Source organism: Paramisgurnus dabryanus, chromosome 6 (genome assembly GCF_030506205.2).
Source record: "Paramisgurnus dabryanus chromosome 6, PD_genome_1.1, whole genome shotgun sequence".
In the NCBI taxonomy this organism is placed as follows: Eukaryota; Metazoa; Chordata; class Actinopteri; order Cypriniformes; family Cobitidae; genus Paramisgurnus; species Paramisgurnus dabryanus.
Window position 1 is genome coordinate 5,316,489 of NC_133342.1, and position 17,512 is coordinate 5,334,000.

Here is a 17,512-nt window from a genome sequence, read left to right on the forward strand (position 1 = left end):
ATTAGGGCCGGGACTCGATTAAAAAAATTAATCTAATTAATTAGAGGCTTTGTAATTAATTAATCTAAATTAATCGCATTTTAATCTCATATAAATATTTGACCTGAGAACATTAAGAAGTAATTTTTACATGGATTTTTATGAATAATGACTGAATACATAAGCTTAACAAAATATTGTTTATTTTTGTTCAACCATGTCGTTGTACCCGGAGTCGGGCTAATGTCCACCCTAGCTGCTGTATGTTTTGCATTGAGATTATACTTGAGGCTCGATGTGCTGCGGTGATATGTGAATTCCTTGTTCCATATCTTACACACAACCATGCTCTTATCGACGCTTACCAGTGATGCGCGGGTCAATGTATAAACAACCCGCCCGCAACTCGGACCGCAACGAAAAATATATATATATTATACCCGACCCGCTTCCTGGCCCGCATTTCTTAAGATAGTTTGTTTAATATTGCAGGGTTCGGGACTTCTCAGGTTTTGACTGTCTGTGTTCTGGTACCTATGTGCGCGGATGCCCCACCTCGCGTATAAAAACAACAAAACATAATATACTATATAGCCTATATTAAAATTAAAATATATAAAAATGTGCATAATATATTTTTTAAGTTGCACATCGTTTATAGGTTTCTTAAGTGGGATTCGGATGTGAAAAGCGCTGCATAATGTACGCGCCTTTAGTGTTACCATTGAAACTTAACTAAATAAAAAAAAAAAAGAGGTGATATATAGCTTTAGCCTACATAAATGCTTATTGCTTTAATGTTGCGAGTTCCTCTTCAGCTTTTCTTGCTGTTATGTTTATAATAGTTCATTGTTCAGAGTTCATATTGATGATCTTATAGTCAATTTAAAAATGTTCTTACAAACTGACTCTATTCGTTTAACTTTTTTCCTTTACCTGCCGTCGCTGTTCTCTGTGCGTGTCCTCCGTCAAAGTAGCCTATTAAAATTAATATGAAGTTGATTTTTAAAAGTCTTAAGCACACCGCAAATCAAACGTGCTGCTACAGTATGCTCTAAATGCGCGTGTAAATTTAACTTCTGGGCACTGCCAGGCTGATTTTTTGAAAAGTAAGTGATATAGGCTACTCACTGCATGTTTTGGCATTCGGTAGCATATGCATCAATGAGATGCACGGTGTTGCTTTTAATGTTCTTTTTAATTTATATTCACAAAACCTAACAACAAAACATTGTTTATAATTACGAGACAAATTATTTGAAACGAAATTCGTTTTAAAGTAGCAAACAAAACTTAAATTAAACTCGTAATAAACTAATTAAATTGAAACAAAACAACATTACAACAATATTTAAACCCAACAATACTCAAACATTAACATATAACAGACATTAGGATACATGTTAAAATAATCTGTAGTTTGTTGGTAGATGTTTATTGGGCAAAACCTCCGTTGCAAACCTCCATTTACCAGAATAAATCATTTTTACTTTGAAATTGATGCGTTGTCACGTTAAAATCAGCTGTTCGTTTAGGTTCCGTCTACTTTTATTTACACTGCATCACAACCCCGGAGTTCTCGAACTAAAACAGGGTCTGCAGCATTTACGAATGACTCTATTAATAAGTGCGATTAAAATGCGTTAAAATGTTTAACGCGTTATTTTTTGTGTAATTAATTAATCTTAATTAACGCGTTAAAGTCCCGGCCCTAATATATATATATATTTTTTTTTTTTAATTGATTAAGGAGAGGACAGGAAAGTACAGGGAGGAGAGAGGGGTATAGGATTGGCAAATGACCACGAGCCAGGAATGGAACTCAGGTCGCCGAAAGTGCGAAAGCACCACATGTCGGATTGCTGCCCACTACACCATCGACTCTGACAATAATAAAAAAATAAAGGTCTTTTGCGGGTAATCAATGCGATATTGTAAGAAAAATTTTAGTTATATATAGTTATATAATATTTAGTTACATAATATAGTTTTAGTTATATAAATATTTAGTTAATATTTATTTATTAACTATAATAACTAGCTTCCGGTAACGACAACGTTTTGGACTCACGCGAGTCACTACGCAACGTACTCATGTCAACGAATGCTCATTACGCTAAAACTCTTTTGTGAGTTCAAGATGTGAAAGATGATGGACATATTTATCTCAGATTGCTTGAGGATGGGTAAATCATGGGGTTATTTTCATATTTGGCTGGAGTATTGCTTTAAGAAAGGATCATGTTCCAAGAAGATATTTTATACATTTCCTACTGTAAACAAATAAAAAATGCAATTATAATAAGTAATATGTGTTGACAAGGTGATTTTCTCAATGTTCAGATTTTTTTGCACATATTTTCAAATAGTTATACATTGAAGTTGATGTTTAAATCTCAATTTCAAAACATTGACCCTCATATGACTGGTTTTGTGGTCCAGGGTCACATACTGTATATGTAAGGAAGAAATAGTTTAGAAACTCATAGTTTTCACATTTCAGATTTAAACTAGGCTAAATGTTATTTATCACAAAATTTTATTATGCATTTCATATAAAATAAAAATATACAATTTATTTTTATTCTTTATTTTAGATGAGTAAATGTTGAATTGAGTCAATGGAGTGAGCAATTTGATCAAATTTATAAAAATGTCTAATACCTCTCTTGCTGTTTCTCTACCCAGGAACGCGTATCATTTTTTGGAATGAGTAACCCAGCTTGTACTTACACAGGTGACAGGTGTTTGTTTTGTGCAGAAGCCAAACTAACTCTGTAGCTCAGTGGTAGAGCAACGCATTAGCAACACAAAAGGTCATGGGTTCGAACCCAGGGAACATGCATAATGATAAAAATGTATACCTTGTAATGCACTGTATGTTGCTTTGGATAAAAGCATCTGCCAAATGCATAAATATAATGTAAGCACTTCTTTTTATCAACACAATTAAGTCCTTTTGGCCATATATAATAAGTTGAAATGGATGAAGACAGAAAAAACTTTCTGATATATGTCAGATGTGACAGGTAGCCTTTTATCTTTGAGGGTAACCATCCCTTCTTTCTCCAATCTGTGTTTCTCTGAGCTTCATGACACACAAGATAGTTCACCTTTGAAAGGTCAGAGTCTCCATTAACTGCAATAAGGATCTGCACCTGCGTGTGCATGCGTTTGTGTATTTGCTCTCAGGTACACACACGTGCAACTATTGTGCTTGCGTGCGTGTCATTTTAGCCCAGAGGTAAGATGCGAGTCATCTCATATCCCCGTCTTTAAAAATACATTATGCTTCATTCAGAATGTCTCTAAGTTAACATGCCAACATTAGTCTTCATAAACAATACTACAATATTACATTTCTCTAATAGAACGCTCTATAATAACAAACCCACGCATGGCAAAATCATAATCCATAAAAGCCCACATACGCTGTTTGATCTCTGCCTACAGCTCTGCCTTTCTCACGAGTCGCCTGCTAGTTTATTCTTATTTCCTCGAGTAAGCAACATAACATGATAAAACTCAATCGATGTCGTCAGTTTGCGTGCTTGCACTGTGGACTTACTTCTTTATTATAATGGGATCCATCACAGGTCTGTCCACCATTTAGTTTTGTTGTGTTAAGGAATATTTTTGTTAAAGGGCACCTATTATGCAAAATATTACAAAGTGTGGACACAAATGTGTGTTGGCAGTGTGTGAACACAATAACCCTAAAATGAAAAAATCCACCCACTTCTTTTTCAATCCCTATTAAAGGCTGGGTCTATGATGTTTGAAAGCCAACGTTTACATTTGAAATCACCTAAACAAACACACCCCTACCCCAATAGAATCTGGACCTTCTTTTGATAGACCCGCCCCACACATACGCAACCCAGGCAATGATGTCGTCCAGTAGACACGCCCCTTACTGCTGATTGGCTACAAATGTGTTTCGGTAGTTGGCCCGACTATCTTTTCCAAAGCGTTTTTCAGAAATCGTGCACTCCGCCTTTAAACCAAAACAGTGTCATTACACATTGTTCTGTTAATAAACTGTCTAGTGATGCACCGATGTATCGTCCGCCGATATTTATCGGCCGATTTTTGATGAATTTGAATCCATCGGCATATCGGCAATAGCACGAGAAAGGCAGATACCTATTGTTTATTAATTAACTGCATAAAGAAATCCATTATATGTAAAAAACGAGTTATTGTTGTTAATAAAATAAATGCTGAATAGCAAAAACCACCTTTGACGGTTGTCATGCTGTCTTGTGTCTCTCTTATTATGTTGGTCAGTTGAATGTTAATTAGATCCAATCCATGTTCACTAAAAATAATTAGATGCAGAAATAAACTAGCAAATAGACCAACTGTATAGCATTGTATACAAGTGTCTAATATCGGTATCGGCCAGAAGTTGTCTGTTTAAATCGGTATCGGTATCGGCCCCAAAAAATCCTATCGGTGCATCACTAAAACCGTCTCTATCCATTTAAATATCACATGCGACTGCTGGCTCTTTTTAGATGATCAAAGATTTAAATATCTTCATCAATCCATCCTTCCGATATATGTTTAATATAAGTGATTTTATGTTACATGCAGTGGTGCGAGAATATATATATATATTTCTTTATATTCCTCGGCAGCATTATGCAGTGAGCGTACAGGACGTGAGATCCAGCATTCAGTATCAAAGCACTGCGGTTATTAAAGATATGAAAGTGTTCACAAGGCCAATACCAGGGTTTTGTTTCAGTTGAATGAATTCAATCTTGAGTTCTCAAGTGCGATGATCTCTCTGCGCTGCACTGCAGTCCAGATCATGGCCCATTACACAAACAATACCAACACTACAGGTAAAACACATTACTATTGTGAAATACTTTTGAAATGTACGCCATAAACAAATGACCTGTAATTTCACAATACCTGTGCATGTGTTCAGGTTTAGATATGGGCCAAATGTTGTATCATGTCAACCAACTTGTGCGCTGCAAAATGTCCTTCTTAAATTAAAAGACATACTTGAATGTAGTTAAAGGGATAGTTCGCCCAAAAATGAAAATTTTGTCATTATTTACTTAAAACCTGAGATTCTGTATTCTGTTGACCACAAACTGTGATATTTTGATAAATGTCAATGGAAGTCAATGCGTACCATCAACTGTGTGCTTACCATCATTTATCAAAGTATCTTGTTATTTGTGTATTGTGTAACAGAATAAAGAAACTCATGCAGGTTTTGAACAACGTGAGGGTGATTAAATAATGACAAAACTAGAATTTTTGAGTCAACTATACCTTTAAACTGTACTAATTTTACGCAAAAAAAATCTGCCAATGTGGAAAGCAAAACTGACTTGGTAAGATGATGATTGAGAGTGGCATAAATGTGCAGTCATAAAAAAGTGGATTTTAAAACTAGACAAAAATGCTTAAAACTGTGCACTTTCTACTTTTTATATGCATTTAATAATAAGTACTTTTTAAAATTTATTAACTCTTTCACCGCCAGCGTTTTTTTTAAAAGTTGCCAGCCAGCACCAGCGTTTTTCAGGATTTTCACCAAAGTTTAATGCCTTCCAGAAAATGTTCTTCTTTAAATATACAATATACCACATGAAAGAACAGACCCTCTGCTTTAAAAAAAAACAAAAAACGTTTCATCCTACCTTCAGTGGTTATTTTGTAATCAGCTTTTGAATATGGGTAGGTTTCTGCAAAAACACCACATTTTGAGCAAAAAGCAGAGATAATTCCATTTTTGTGACGGACTTTTCATAGAGATCCCATTCAGAGCGATCTTTAAAACAGACACGGACATGCAGCCGCTTGCCATAGGGCAATACTTCCGGGTTTAAAAAGTTGCACCTGGTGGATAGTAGCGGTATTGCGGAAAGACGGAAAATCTCGTCAATGGCGGTGAAAGAGTTAAACAAGAATATTTAAATGGGACAGAGAATGAAAAATAATTTTTACCTTGTCATTGTTGAATAATGGTAGTCTAGCCGCATTCACGAACATACAAAAAGTGCTAGACATGCTAAACATCTCAGTCTCATAGAAATTCCTCTTTTAGAAATGTCAGCCAGAAAACGGCCCAATCTGAAAAACTGATGCTTATGACATCACAGGCATCTCACTGCCCCTCCACTTTAAAATAATTAGCTACATTTTTTGACTGGCAGCAAAGTCAGCCAATCAGTAATGAGATTGCAAGTTAAGCCAGTACGGAGAGCAAATAGGTGCAAAACCACTTGTTTAAAATCCCCCACCCTAATAGAGCTATCTGAGAGAGGTTTTTGGGAGGCTTCTAAGACATTACAGACCCAAACATAAAAAAATTTGTCTACATGTCACATCACAGAACAACGATAAATACCCCGTTCAATCATTCTATGTCACCTTTAATATTAAAGATGTAGTGTGTAATTTTTAGAAGAATTTCTTCACCGAAATGCAAAATAATATACAAAGCTATATTATCAGGGGTGTATAAAGACCTTTCATAATGAACAATTATGTGTTTATTACCTTAAAATGAGACGTTTTTATCTACATACACCGAGGGTCCCCTTACATGGAAGTCGCCATTTTTTGCTGCCATGTTTCGACAAAAGCCCTTAATGGACAAACTTTTTTACTAAGTAAAAAAGTAAAATGACATGTTTGTCCGGTGGCATCTACCGTAGCTTTTCTATGTGTTTCAAAAGCGAGAGGTGAGCATTAGACTGAGCCGTTGGTTGCAATTCGCAACCTCACCACTAGATGCCCATAAAATTTACACACTGCACCTTTAAATCTAGTCACAAAAATATTATTGTGTCTTAAACTATGCAGTTTCACGATTTATAATCACAAAATGGTATGTAATTTTAAAGGTGCAGTGTGTAGGTTTTAGCGAGATCTAGTGGTGAGGTTGCGAATTGCAACAACTCAATCAACAGCTCACCCCTCCCTTTCGAAGCACATAGAGTAGCCACAAACATGTGGTCGTCTGAGACAGCATACTGATGATTATTTAGGGCTGCTGTAGAAACATGACGGCGCAAAATGGTGACTTCTATTTAAGGCGACACGCAGTATATGTAGATAAAAATGTCTCATTCTTAAGTAATAAAACATTACGGTTCATTATGTCAGGTCTTTACACACCACTGAAAACTGAGTTATGTATATTATATTGCATTTCTATCAATAGACCATCTTAAAAATTTACACATTGCACCTTTAACTCTTTCCCCACCAGCGGGTGTTTTTTTAAGTTGCCAGCCAGCACTAGCATTATTTATGATAATGTCGGTCTTCTCTACAGCACCAATCTCAGGATGTAAACTGTTGCCTACAATCAGTGTGTTTGTTGTAGTCCAAGAAAAGAGATTATTGTTGAAGATAATAACTCGCATCATCGTTTATTTTGGGGTTTGTACCTTTGCATATCATTAACATGCACTAATACACACCAAAGGGAATTAAAAAATGTGAATCGGACAATAGGTGCTCTTTAAGAGGTTTTACCAGGTGGTGTTGCCATGCTGTAAGAAGAGGTGGCATGTGCCACCTGGTCGGGGAGTGGTGGCTTTTTGCCAAATCTAGCAGCGTCATGCACACTATAGGAGATATTGTGTGTTTAGTTTGCGGTTTATTAACAGAAGGACTGATCTGACACCAGCCCCATCCCCCTGTTTGTGTGATGGCGTGTATGTGTGTAAGACAGCCGCATCTCTTCTAAAGGACAGATTGCTTTGCCGGTTTGTGACACCTACCTCCTGCCAAAAAACAGTCCCACAGCGCACAGAGGACCTGCTGAGAGCTTTGTCTGTCTGCCCTGGCAGGCGCTTCTATTGGCCGGCTGCCATTAGCCACGCCTACCTCACGGGCCTTCCCATAATCCCCATTTGACTGACAGCGGGAAAGGCCACTCACAGGAGGAGGGGTAAAAGTTTACTGCTGGGGAAAACAGAGGCGTATTTGCAAACAACTCGACGGGAAGCAAAGTGCCACACAAGTAAATATATTGCTGTTATACTCATACTGTTATAATTTGACAGTATTTCACTGCACTACTGTTCAATCGTTTGTTACTACCATTCTAAGGTAGCGTGCACACCAAAGTATTTACAACGGTTGCCATAATTTCAATTGTTTCCAATAAAAGCTCTGTGCTTTTTTTTCATGTTCAGCATTGAGCACCAAGTGTAAAGAATATTCAACTTCACTCTCAATATCACTCTCACTCGGCCATCCAATCACAGTGGAGGAGGGGCGGGACAAATATCACAACAACCAACCAGTTCAACGAAAGCAGTAGCAATCAAGGCTCTCAGATGAAAAAGCTGGCAAGCGGCTACAGTCGCCGTCCGCCTGCCATTTTCAGCCAAGTTTAAATGCTTTGGTATGCACACCCCCGCACTTCGTAAAGCATTGCATTAGCGGCGCAAAGATCATGGGTTCGATCCCCAAGGAACACATATTCTGAATGTGTATCTTATAATACACAGGAAAGCACTTTGGGTTAAACCTATGAGCTTTGTGCCGCTATCGCAATGCTCTACCAGCTCAGCTACTGAAAAACTCCTTGTTTTAAGATATAAAGAAAGTCTAACAGGTTTTCTATGATACAAGGGCGAGTAAATGATGGCAGAACTAACATCATGGTGAGCTATTCCTGTAGGATAAGCGCTACTGTCCACTTTTCACTAAAACGCTCCAAATATGGACACCAGACTCCATCATGAGGTTTTGTCTGTCAGGCGAAATGACGCTAACCGCATTTATTTATTAATGGCATGGTGGTGAGGTCACGATCGTGTGTTTGTGAGCGCTCTACATTATTAACATCACACTGTTGAAGTGCACTCTCGACAGGTTTTATATCCAGGCACGGAGATGCTTTTAATTTCTCCTCAGAAAACAGCAGTTGTGTGAGGATAAAAGGTGTTTAGACAGTGACTACTACCTTGATTTTTTAAATTACAGCCAACTCTGCCAGTACTTTTCCTTGTCAATCACGCACACTTTGATGCTGAATTATTAATATCGCAGTTTTTCCCAATTATTATTATTATTATGTTGCCGTGTTTAAGAAACAGATTTCGCCTTTGGCCATCACAGTGGGAGATTCGGAGTGTAGCGTGTGCTTTTAGCTCAAACGCTGCTGTGAATTTTGATGAGACTTTGAAAAATAAACTGGATGTTGCAGCATGCGTATCTACAAGGCGTTACCTTACCTGATCTTTCTGTGGTCTAATAATAGCACTTGAAGTTGGCTGTGATTTTGCCTGATTTTTTTGTTTTTAGTTTTGTTGGGAGGGGGTTGTGCGCGTATGCAGGATTTGAAAGCTTTTTCATCTTTCCTCAGCTTTCTTACTACAGTATGTATGTTGTGCTGTATTTTTGACTCTTTACTGAATTATGAAGAAAACAAAGATGAGCTTCTTAAGATTTACAATTCGTGCCATTAGGAAGTAGGACAGCAAGATATGAGGAGCTCAGATGCATAAGTCTTCGTCAAAAACGTGTTTTGAGAGACAATTGGCAGAGAAATTCAACGTCTGTAAGCACACCATGTATATTTTCTTTGACAAAAGCACGAAGATTTGTTGTTACACAAATAAAATTAGACTCTTCACAGTTTCAAATGATGTGTTGCACGTAAGTGTATGATTATAAATAATGAAGTATTTAAGTTGATTCTGCTTTGATGAGAAAAAAAACGTCAAAACGCATTCTCGCGTTTTTCGACTCCATGGTGATAACCGAATGTACTCGACACGTATTATACTTTTATCAAATACCTTTGCTTCAAATGTGCGGTTCAGTTTCTTAATTGTTTACATTCTGACTTTCATTATTTGCAATGTTTCTAGTTGCATCTTTAGTGATTTTGCAATTGTTTACTAGGGTAAATTGTCCTAAAGTGGGACACTGCCTAATGTGGGACACCTACGGTCTAGTGTTTGTAGGTGCTCCAAAAACACATAAATGGGTGATTCTCGCAAAATTAGACTTATGAGGTGTCATAAAACTTTTTGATAAAAAAGTAAATGCTATCAAAATAAGAATCATAGAGTTACAAACATCTCTTCATGTACTATTATGCACATGATTTCAAATGACATCATACAAATACATTTTGTTGTTTTTTCCACATTTAAGGGGAACTTTTTCATAACCGCACTGTGTCCTGTTCGACATGACTGTGTTCTTCGACATGGAAATATTTATAATAAAAAAAAAAAATACTAAAACGCTTCAGTTATACTATAAACATTTACAGTAAATAAACATGTAGTATTTGGTGATCAATGGTAAATGTAGAGACAATAATAAGGAATATAAATGTGTCCAAGACCAATTTTCTCATCCTCCGCAACAATTTTAAATCATCGTTTAAGCCCTTGATGATAATAAAAAATAATAACATAATTTAAAAAAAATGTTGGAAGGGACATAATTGACTTTGACACTTAAGATGGCTACCAGGTAAGCAGTTCTTATTTTTTCTCTCCAGATAAAAGTAAAAAAAAATTGTCTTAGTATTTTTGAATTTTTGAAAATGATAATCTAAAAAAAATGAAATAATTCTATAGGAAATATTTTTAAAATCTTCTAAAAATAATGGTTATAGTAAGTTCAGACCTTAATCTTATATGTTCAAAAAACAAAAACAAATGGCTTCAAGGGCCTTCTAAACCTGGATTTTGTGAGAATCACCCAAATGCCAGTGAAACTATGACATCACAAAAATTAATAAATCACATGACCTCTCAAATGTATGAGGGTGAAGAAATCATCAAATAGGAAGCAAATTTCACAGAATTCTGAAATTAAAAAAATGTCCCACATTAGGGAAGTTTTGGTAACACTTTACTTGAAGGGGTGTTCATAAGACTGACATGATACCTTCATAATCTTGCCATGAGACGTGTCAGGAACATGAAGGAGATGGTATGCACATTTATGACAATTGTCATTAAGTGTCATTAGTTCAATTATGTCATTTTTAATGCAAAGATGACATTGTTTGAATTTTCTTTGTTAAGACAACTTGTCATAAATCTGCCATAAACATGACATAGCAGAATAATTGCTAACATTACATTAATATGTAATTTAAATGTGATTAAGTGTTAATACTGTCAAAAAATGTAAAAAAAAGTTATACTTCAAAATACAACGACACATCAAAATACAACGACACGTCAAAAGATTACTTAACTTTATGTATGTGCACAACTTACAGTACAAACAGTTCTTTTCACACAGAGGGTTCTGACATTTTCTGACATAGAAGAAAAATAATTGCTAATATTGTGTCATAATTTTAGTTAAACCAACAAACTATTTTTTTTTTGTGTGTGTGTTTGTTATGTTATTTTATTTTTTATTACTAGAATTCAATTTAATTTGATTTGACAAACTTAAAGCATTCTAATATTGCATTATGGCAATGGGTCTTGATTTGCTTTGCTCTCTGTTTAATCTCATTGTTATCTTATATAAACATTATGGTCCTATAAAAACAAATCAATAATATTTGAAATCTCATCTCTCTCTATCTTCAGGATTTATCTGAAGTGAACTCCACGCAGGTGAAGAGTCAGACAAACACAGCTCGTGTGGATGGATTGCGCTCAGGCACTGTGTATGTGATGCAGGTTCGCGCCAGGACAGTCGCCGGGTTCGGCAAATACAGCAGCAAAATGTGCTTCCAAACCCTCACAGATGGTATGATCCTCCACGCCAGTACCCATGTGTGTGTTTGTGTTATGCCACATCGTTATGCCATATTTCATACCATTCATACTTGCGTTCTATTAGTTAATTTGTATCCTCTCGCAGCTGAAAGTTAGTCTGTTTGTGTACGAGTCAGTTTATTACATCTAAGATTTATTTAGGTGTATTGTTATGTTTGGTTCATGTAAAATTTTAGACAGTTTTAAACTGTAAAACAGCAACATGAAACATAATGCCAAAGTCTATCTCTCTCTCTCTCTTTCTCTCTCTCTCTCTCTCTCTCTCTCTCTCTCTCTCTCTCTCTCTCTCTCTCTCTCTCTCTCTCTCTCTCTCTCTTTTCTCTCTCACACTCACACACATAACCTCCATATCTCTCATGGCTTTGATTAATGGTTCTGTATCTGTAGTATAGCACGTCCTGCCTGATGACTATGCCAGACACACACACACACACACACACACACACACACACACACACACACGCACACGCACACACACAGGCACAGTATGCCAGAAGGACTGGACTCTATAAGACATCCGCCAGGCAGCTGGCTAGCTGGGAGCCTCACAAGTGCACACTTTTTCCTGTCCAGCTCACACATGAATTTTTTCTCAACCCTGCTTATCTTATCTGTTATGTTTGTGTAAATATAACTGAACTGCACTGATAATGTGAGACACATACACTGGTCAGCTCTGATGTATGAACATGGATCTTTTGTTAGATGATGTGATGCATGTTTGTGGATAACATACATGCATGTAGATGTTTCACAATAAACAACCAAAGAAATACACGCATACATGCATACATGCAACTTTTGAGCAGACTGTTAAGTCCTGAAGTAATTCGATTAGAAATTAGGATTTCATTTCATTTAGGTTTAAGAGATAATGCAGGTTCCTGCTATTGATTAAGTGTAAGAAGGGATCACAGTAAATACTTCACACTTTATCTTTTTGAATTTATTAATTTATAACAGTAATACTAATTTTATAATTTTTTTATACTGCATCCAAATTTCCTGTATTTTCTGATTGTATTCTAATAAAGAGACTGACAAATCATTAAATATGATCATTATACCTTGCAAAAACACAAATCTAATGGTGGGCTAAGTCCTTTTAACTTTTTTGTACATGCAACAAACACATACATAAATGCATGTAAAAACGCATGAATGCATGCAACAAAACACATGAATGCGTGCAACAAAACATTAATGCATGAAACAAACACAAAAATGCATGTAACAAACAAATAAAACACATGAATGCATGCAACAAAACGCATGAATGCGTGCAACAAAACATTAATGCATGCAACAAATACATAAATGCATGTAACAAACACATACATTCATGTAACACACGCAAAAATGCATGTAACAAACACAAATGCATGTAACACACACGAAAATGCATGTAACAAACACAGAAATGCATGTAACACACAAATAAATGCATGTAACCAACAAATAAATGCCTGTAACAAAAACATAAATGCATGCAACAAATACATAAATGCATGTAACAAACACATAAATGCATGTAAAAACACACAAATGCATGCAACAAAACGTATGAATGCATGCAACAAAACGTATGAATGCATGCAACAAAACGCATGAATGCGTGCAACAAAACATTAATGCATGAAACAAACACATAAATGCATGTAACAAACACAAAAATGAATGTAACACACAAATAAAACACATGCATGTAACAAACAAATGAATGCATGCACCAAAAATATAAATACATGTAATGAAAACAGTAATGCATGTAACAAACACAGAAATGCAATGTAACAAACAAATAAATCCATGCACCAAAAATATAAATTCATGCAACGAAAACAATAATGCATGTAACAAACACAGAAATGCATGCAACAAACAAATAAATCCATGCACCAAAAATATAAATGCATGCAACGAAAACAGTAATGCATGTAACAAACACAGAAATGCAATGTAACAAACAAATAAATCCATGCACCAAAAATATAAATGCATGCAACGAAAACAGTAATGCATGTAACAAACACAGAAATGCATGTAACAAACAGATACATCCATGCACCAAAAATATAAATGCATGCAACAAATACATAAATGCATGAAACACATACAAAAATGCATGTAACAAACAAATAAATAAATACATGTAACAAACACAGAAATGCATGCAACAAAAACATAAATGCATGCAACAAATACATAAATGCATGTAACAAACACATAAATTCATGTAACACACACAAAAATGCATGTAACAAACACAAATGCATGTAACACACACAGACGAAAATGCATGTAACAAACACATAAATGCATGTAACCAACAAATAAATGCCTGTAACAAAAACATAAATGCATGTAACAAACACATAAATGCATGTAACACACAAATACATGCATGTAACAAACAACAAACACAGAAATGTATGTAACACACACAGAAATGCATGTAACAAACACAGAAATGTATGTAACACACACAGAAATGCATGTAACAAACACAGAAATGCATGTAACAAACAAATAAAACACATGAATGCATGCAACAAAACGCATGAATGCGTGCAACAAATATTAATGCATGCAACAAATACATAAATGCATGTAACAAACACACAAATTCATGTAACACACGCAAAAATGCATGTAACAAACACAAATGCATGTAACACACATGAAGATGCATGTAACAAACACAGAAATGCATGTAACACACAAATAAATGTATGTAACCAACAAATAAATGCCTGTAACAAAAACATAAATGCATGCAACAAATACATAAATGCATGTAACAAACACATTAATGCATGTAACAAACACATTAATGCATGTAAAAACACACGAATGCATGCAACAAAATGCATGAATGTGTGCAACAAAACATTAATGCATGAAACAAACACATAAATGCATGTAACAAACACAAAAATGGATGTAAAACACAAATAAAACACATGCATGTAACAAACAAATGAATGCATGCACCAAAAATATAAATACATGTAACGAAAACAGTAATGCATGTAACAAACACAGAAATGGATGTAACAAACTAATAAATCCATGCACCAAAAATATAAATGCATGCAATGAAAACAGTAATGCATGTAACAAACACAGAAATGCATACAACAAACAAATAAATCCATGCAACAAAAATATAAATGCATGCAACGAAAACAGTAACGCATGTAACAAACACAGAAATGCATGTAACAAACAGATAAATCCATGCACCAAACATATAAATGCATGCAACAAATACATAAATGCATGAAACACACACAGAAATGCATGTAACAAACAAATAAATAAATACATGTAACAAACACAGAAATGCATGCAACAAATACATAAATGCATGTAACAAACACATAAATTCATGTAACACACACGAAAATGCATGTAACAAACACAGAAATGCATGTAACCAAACAAATAAATGCCTGTTAAAAAACATAAATGCATGTAACAAACACAAAAATGCACGTAACACACAAATACATGCATGTAACAAACAGCAAACACAGAAATGTATGTAACACACACAGAAATGCATGTAACAAACACAGAAATGCATGTAACAAACAAATAAATACATGCAACAAACACATAAATGCATTGGCCGTTGGAAGCTGAACAAATGTGGGTGGGTCAAAACATTTACTGGAGTAGATGCCATTTTCTTGTACAGTATTCTGGTGCATTTTAATTAAACACTTGCTTTCAATGCCTAAATGCTTTGTTTACTTTGCTGCGGCCCTCGTAGAAGTGCAGTTGGTGAAAGTAATGAAAACATGAAATGGAGTTTAATTTATATGGACTCTAAATGAGCCAAGTGGAATGGATTTGAGGACACTGCAGCGTGGAAGTCAAGACTGAAGTTAAAACATTTAATTTATTAGGGCATTCCTCTAGTGGAACGGATTTTACTGACCGACTCTAAGCAATGAACTAACATATGCGCTAATTTAGATAAAAAGTTAGTGGCTCCAAAATCATTGGCCTTGTCCCACCCACATATAATAGTTCCGATGGCCATGCATTGCATGTAACAAACACATAAATGCATGCAACAAACAAAATGACAGAGTAACACAACCACTCCCACATGCATAAAACATGCAAATTAGTTACATGATAACACAACTGAAGTAAAAAAGACAAAAAATCCTGCTCGTGTGTGTGTGCTCGTGTGCGTGTGTGTGCTCATCCATGCCGTCACACCCACTAAAGTAATTAGTGGCCGTGTTCACTCGGTGCCAGCTGACGGGCACATTCACTGGAATTCTGCCACGACACGACATCGGTTAAGACAATTTGCACCAATCATCAGGGAGAAAAGTCTTACACACACACTCACACTCCCCGGAGTCTCTCTCTTGTTTTGACAGCCAGGTGTAATGACGAAGAAATGATTGTGTTAAATGAGGTGTGTTTTAGCCCAGTATACACCGAGCTCTGCTTCCTGTCCACCATTACAGATTTACTCAGCGTCTCATGAACGACCATCGTGCATCTTTCTCATTGTTAAAATCACCTACTTTATGACACACACACACTTTGGCACTTTACGTACTTGGCTACACAGCTGGTTCCTGAGTTGTATATGAAATGTTCTGTGGTGCATGCAAGGAACAAGACAACGTACAATGGAATTGTCACTCTAGTGATGTTTTCCCAGAGCATCACATAAATGCTCAGTGGCAGTATTTAACCTCATTTAGTAGGGTAGAGAGAGACGTAACAGCTTTAGGTAAACTGGTGTGCTGATCTAAGGTTGTTTCCCAGTAAGGTCACCAGCTGGTCTTCTGCTGTAAACCAGTTGAGCAGTTTCTTCGTCGGGTTTGGAATGTAGGTGTGTGACGAGATCTCCTGAGACGACATCTTGCGTGATTAAATATGTATCGTGAAATAAATTATGTCACGAGTTTTCTCGTGGAGGTGATATGCTGGCCGTTTCTCAAACAAAAGACTGCGTCCTTTGGAGGTCGCATTTGTAGACTGCATACCTCTTATTACAAAATATTAACAATTATAAAGGTTACTATTATATGTAGTTAATCATAAATTGTTGTAATATGCTTATGAATTGCAAATGTAATGCTCTGAAATAATGCAGCCTGCATATGTGACCTCCGGAGGCAGCAGCTTTCTGTTTGGGAAACGGCCACTGTCCTAATATCAGCATAAAGTTACGTTTCTGGCTAAACCTTTTCCAGTGAAATGTGCATCCGTTATATTCTGTCTTCTACTGCGTGGGCTTTTTTGTTTGGGTTTCCAATAATGTTCGTCTGAGACGCGTTGTGTTTTTCTGTTGATCAGTGTCAGATGTGAAGCGTTTCAGCAGATTAAATTCTCACTCTGAGTTTACATGATTTTATCTCTGCTTGCTCTTTTGTCAAGAATAGAAGTGGCTGTATCATTTCAATTGTAAAGAATTGGACAAATATTAAAGATTTAAAAAAATGTAAACGTTGTTTGGCTAAAGGTAAGCATCTAAAGTGAAAATAACAGAAGCGGGTCCGTTAGCGCCCCCCGCATGCATTTGTTATAATACATAATGCTGTTTTTTTTTATTACAAAGGCTACATATAACTGCAATGTGTTTACTTGTTTTGATACTTTATTTGAACCAATTATTATTGCATTGTCATTATTATGTAATTTTAAAGGGATAGTTCGGCCAAAAATGATATTAAACCCATGCTTTACTCACCCCCAAGCTGTCCAAGTTGCCTATGTACATCGTTTTTCAAACAAACACA

General features: G+C 35.9%; 1 protein-coding gene across 1 annotated transcript in view; it reads left to right on the plus strand.

Annotated features, from left to right (window-relative positions):
- The window catches only part of ephb1 (EPH receptor B1), a 326,261-nt gene that overhangs the window by 257,157 nt on the left and 51,592 nt on the right, over window positions 1-17,512 (plus strand). The window contains exon 7 of the mRNA XM_065261984.1: window positions 11,544-11,706. Within this exon, the coding sequence (XP_065118056.1) occupies window positions 11,544-11,706 (163 nt within the window). The remainder of the gene's footprint in view (window positions 1-11,543; window positions 11,707-17,512) is intronic.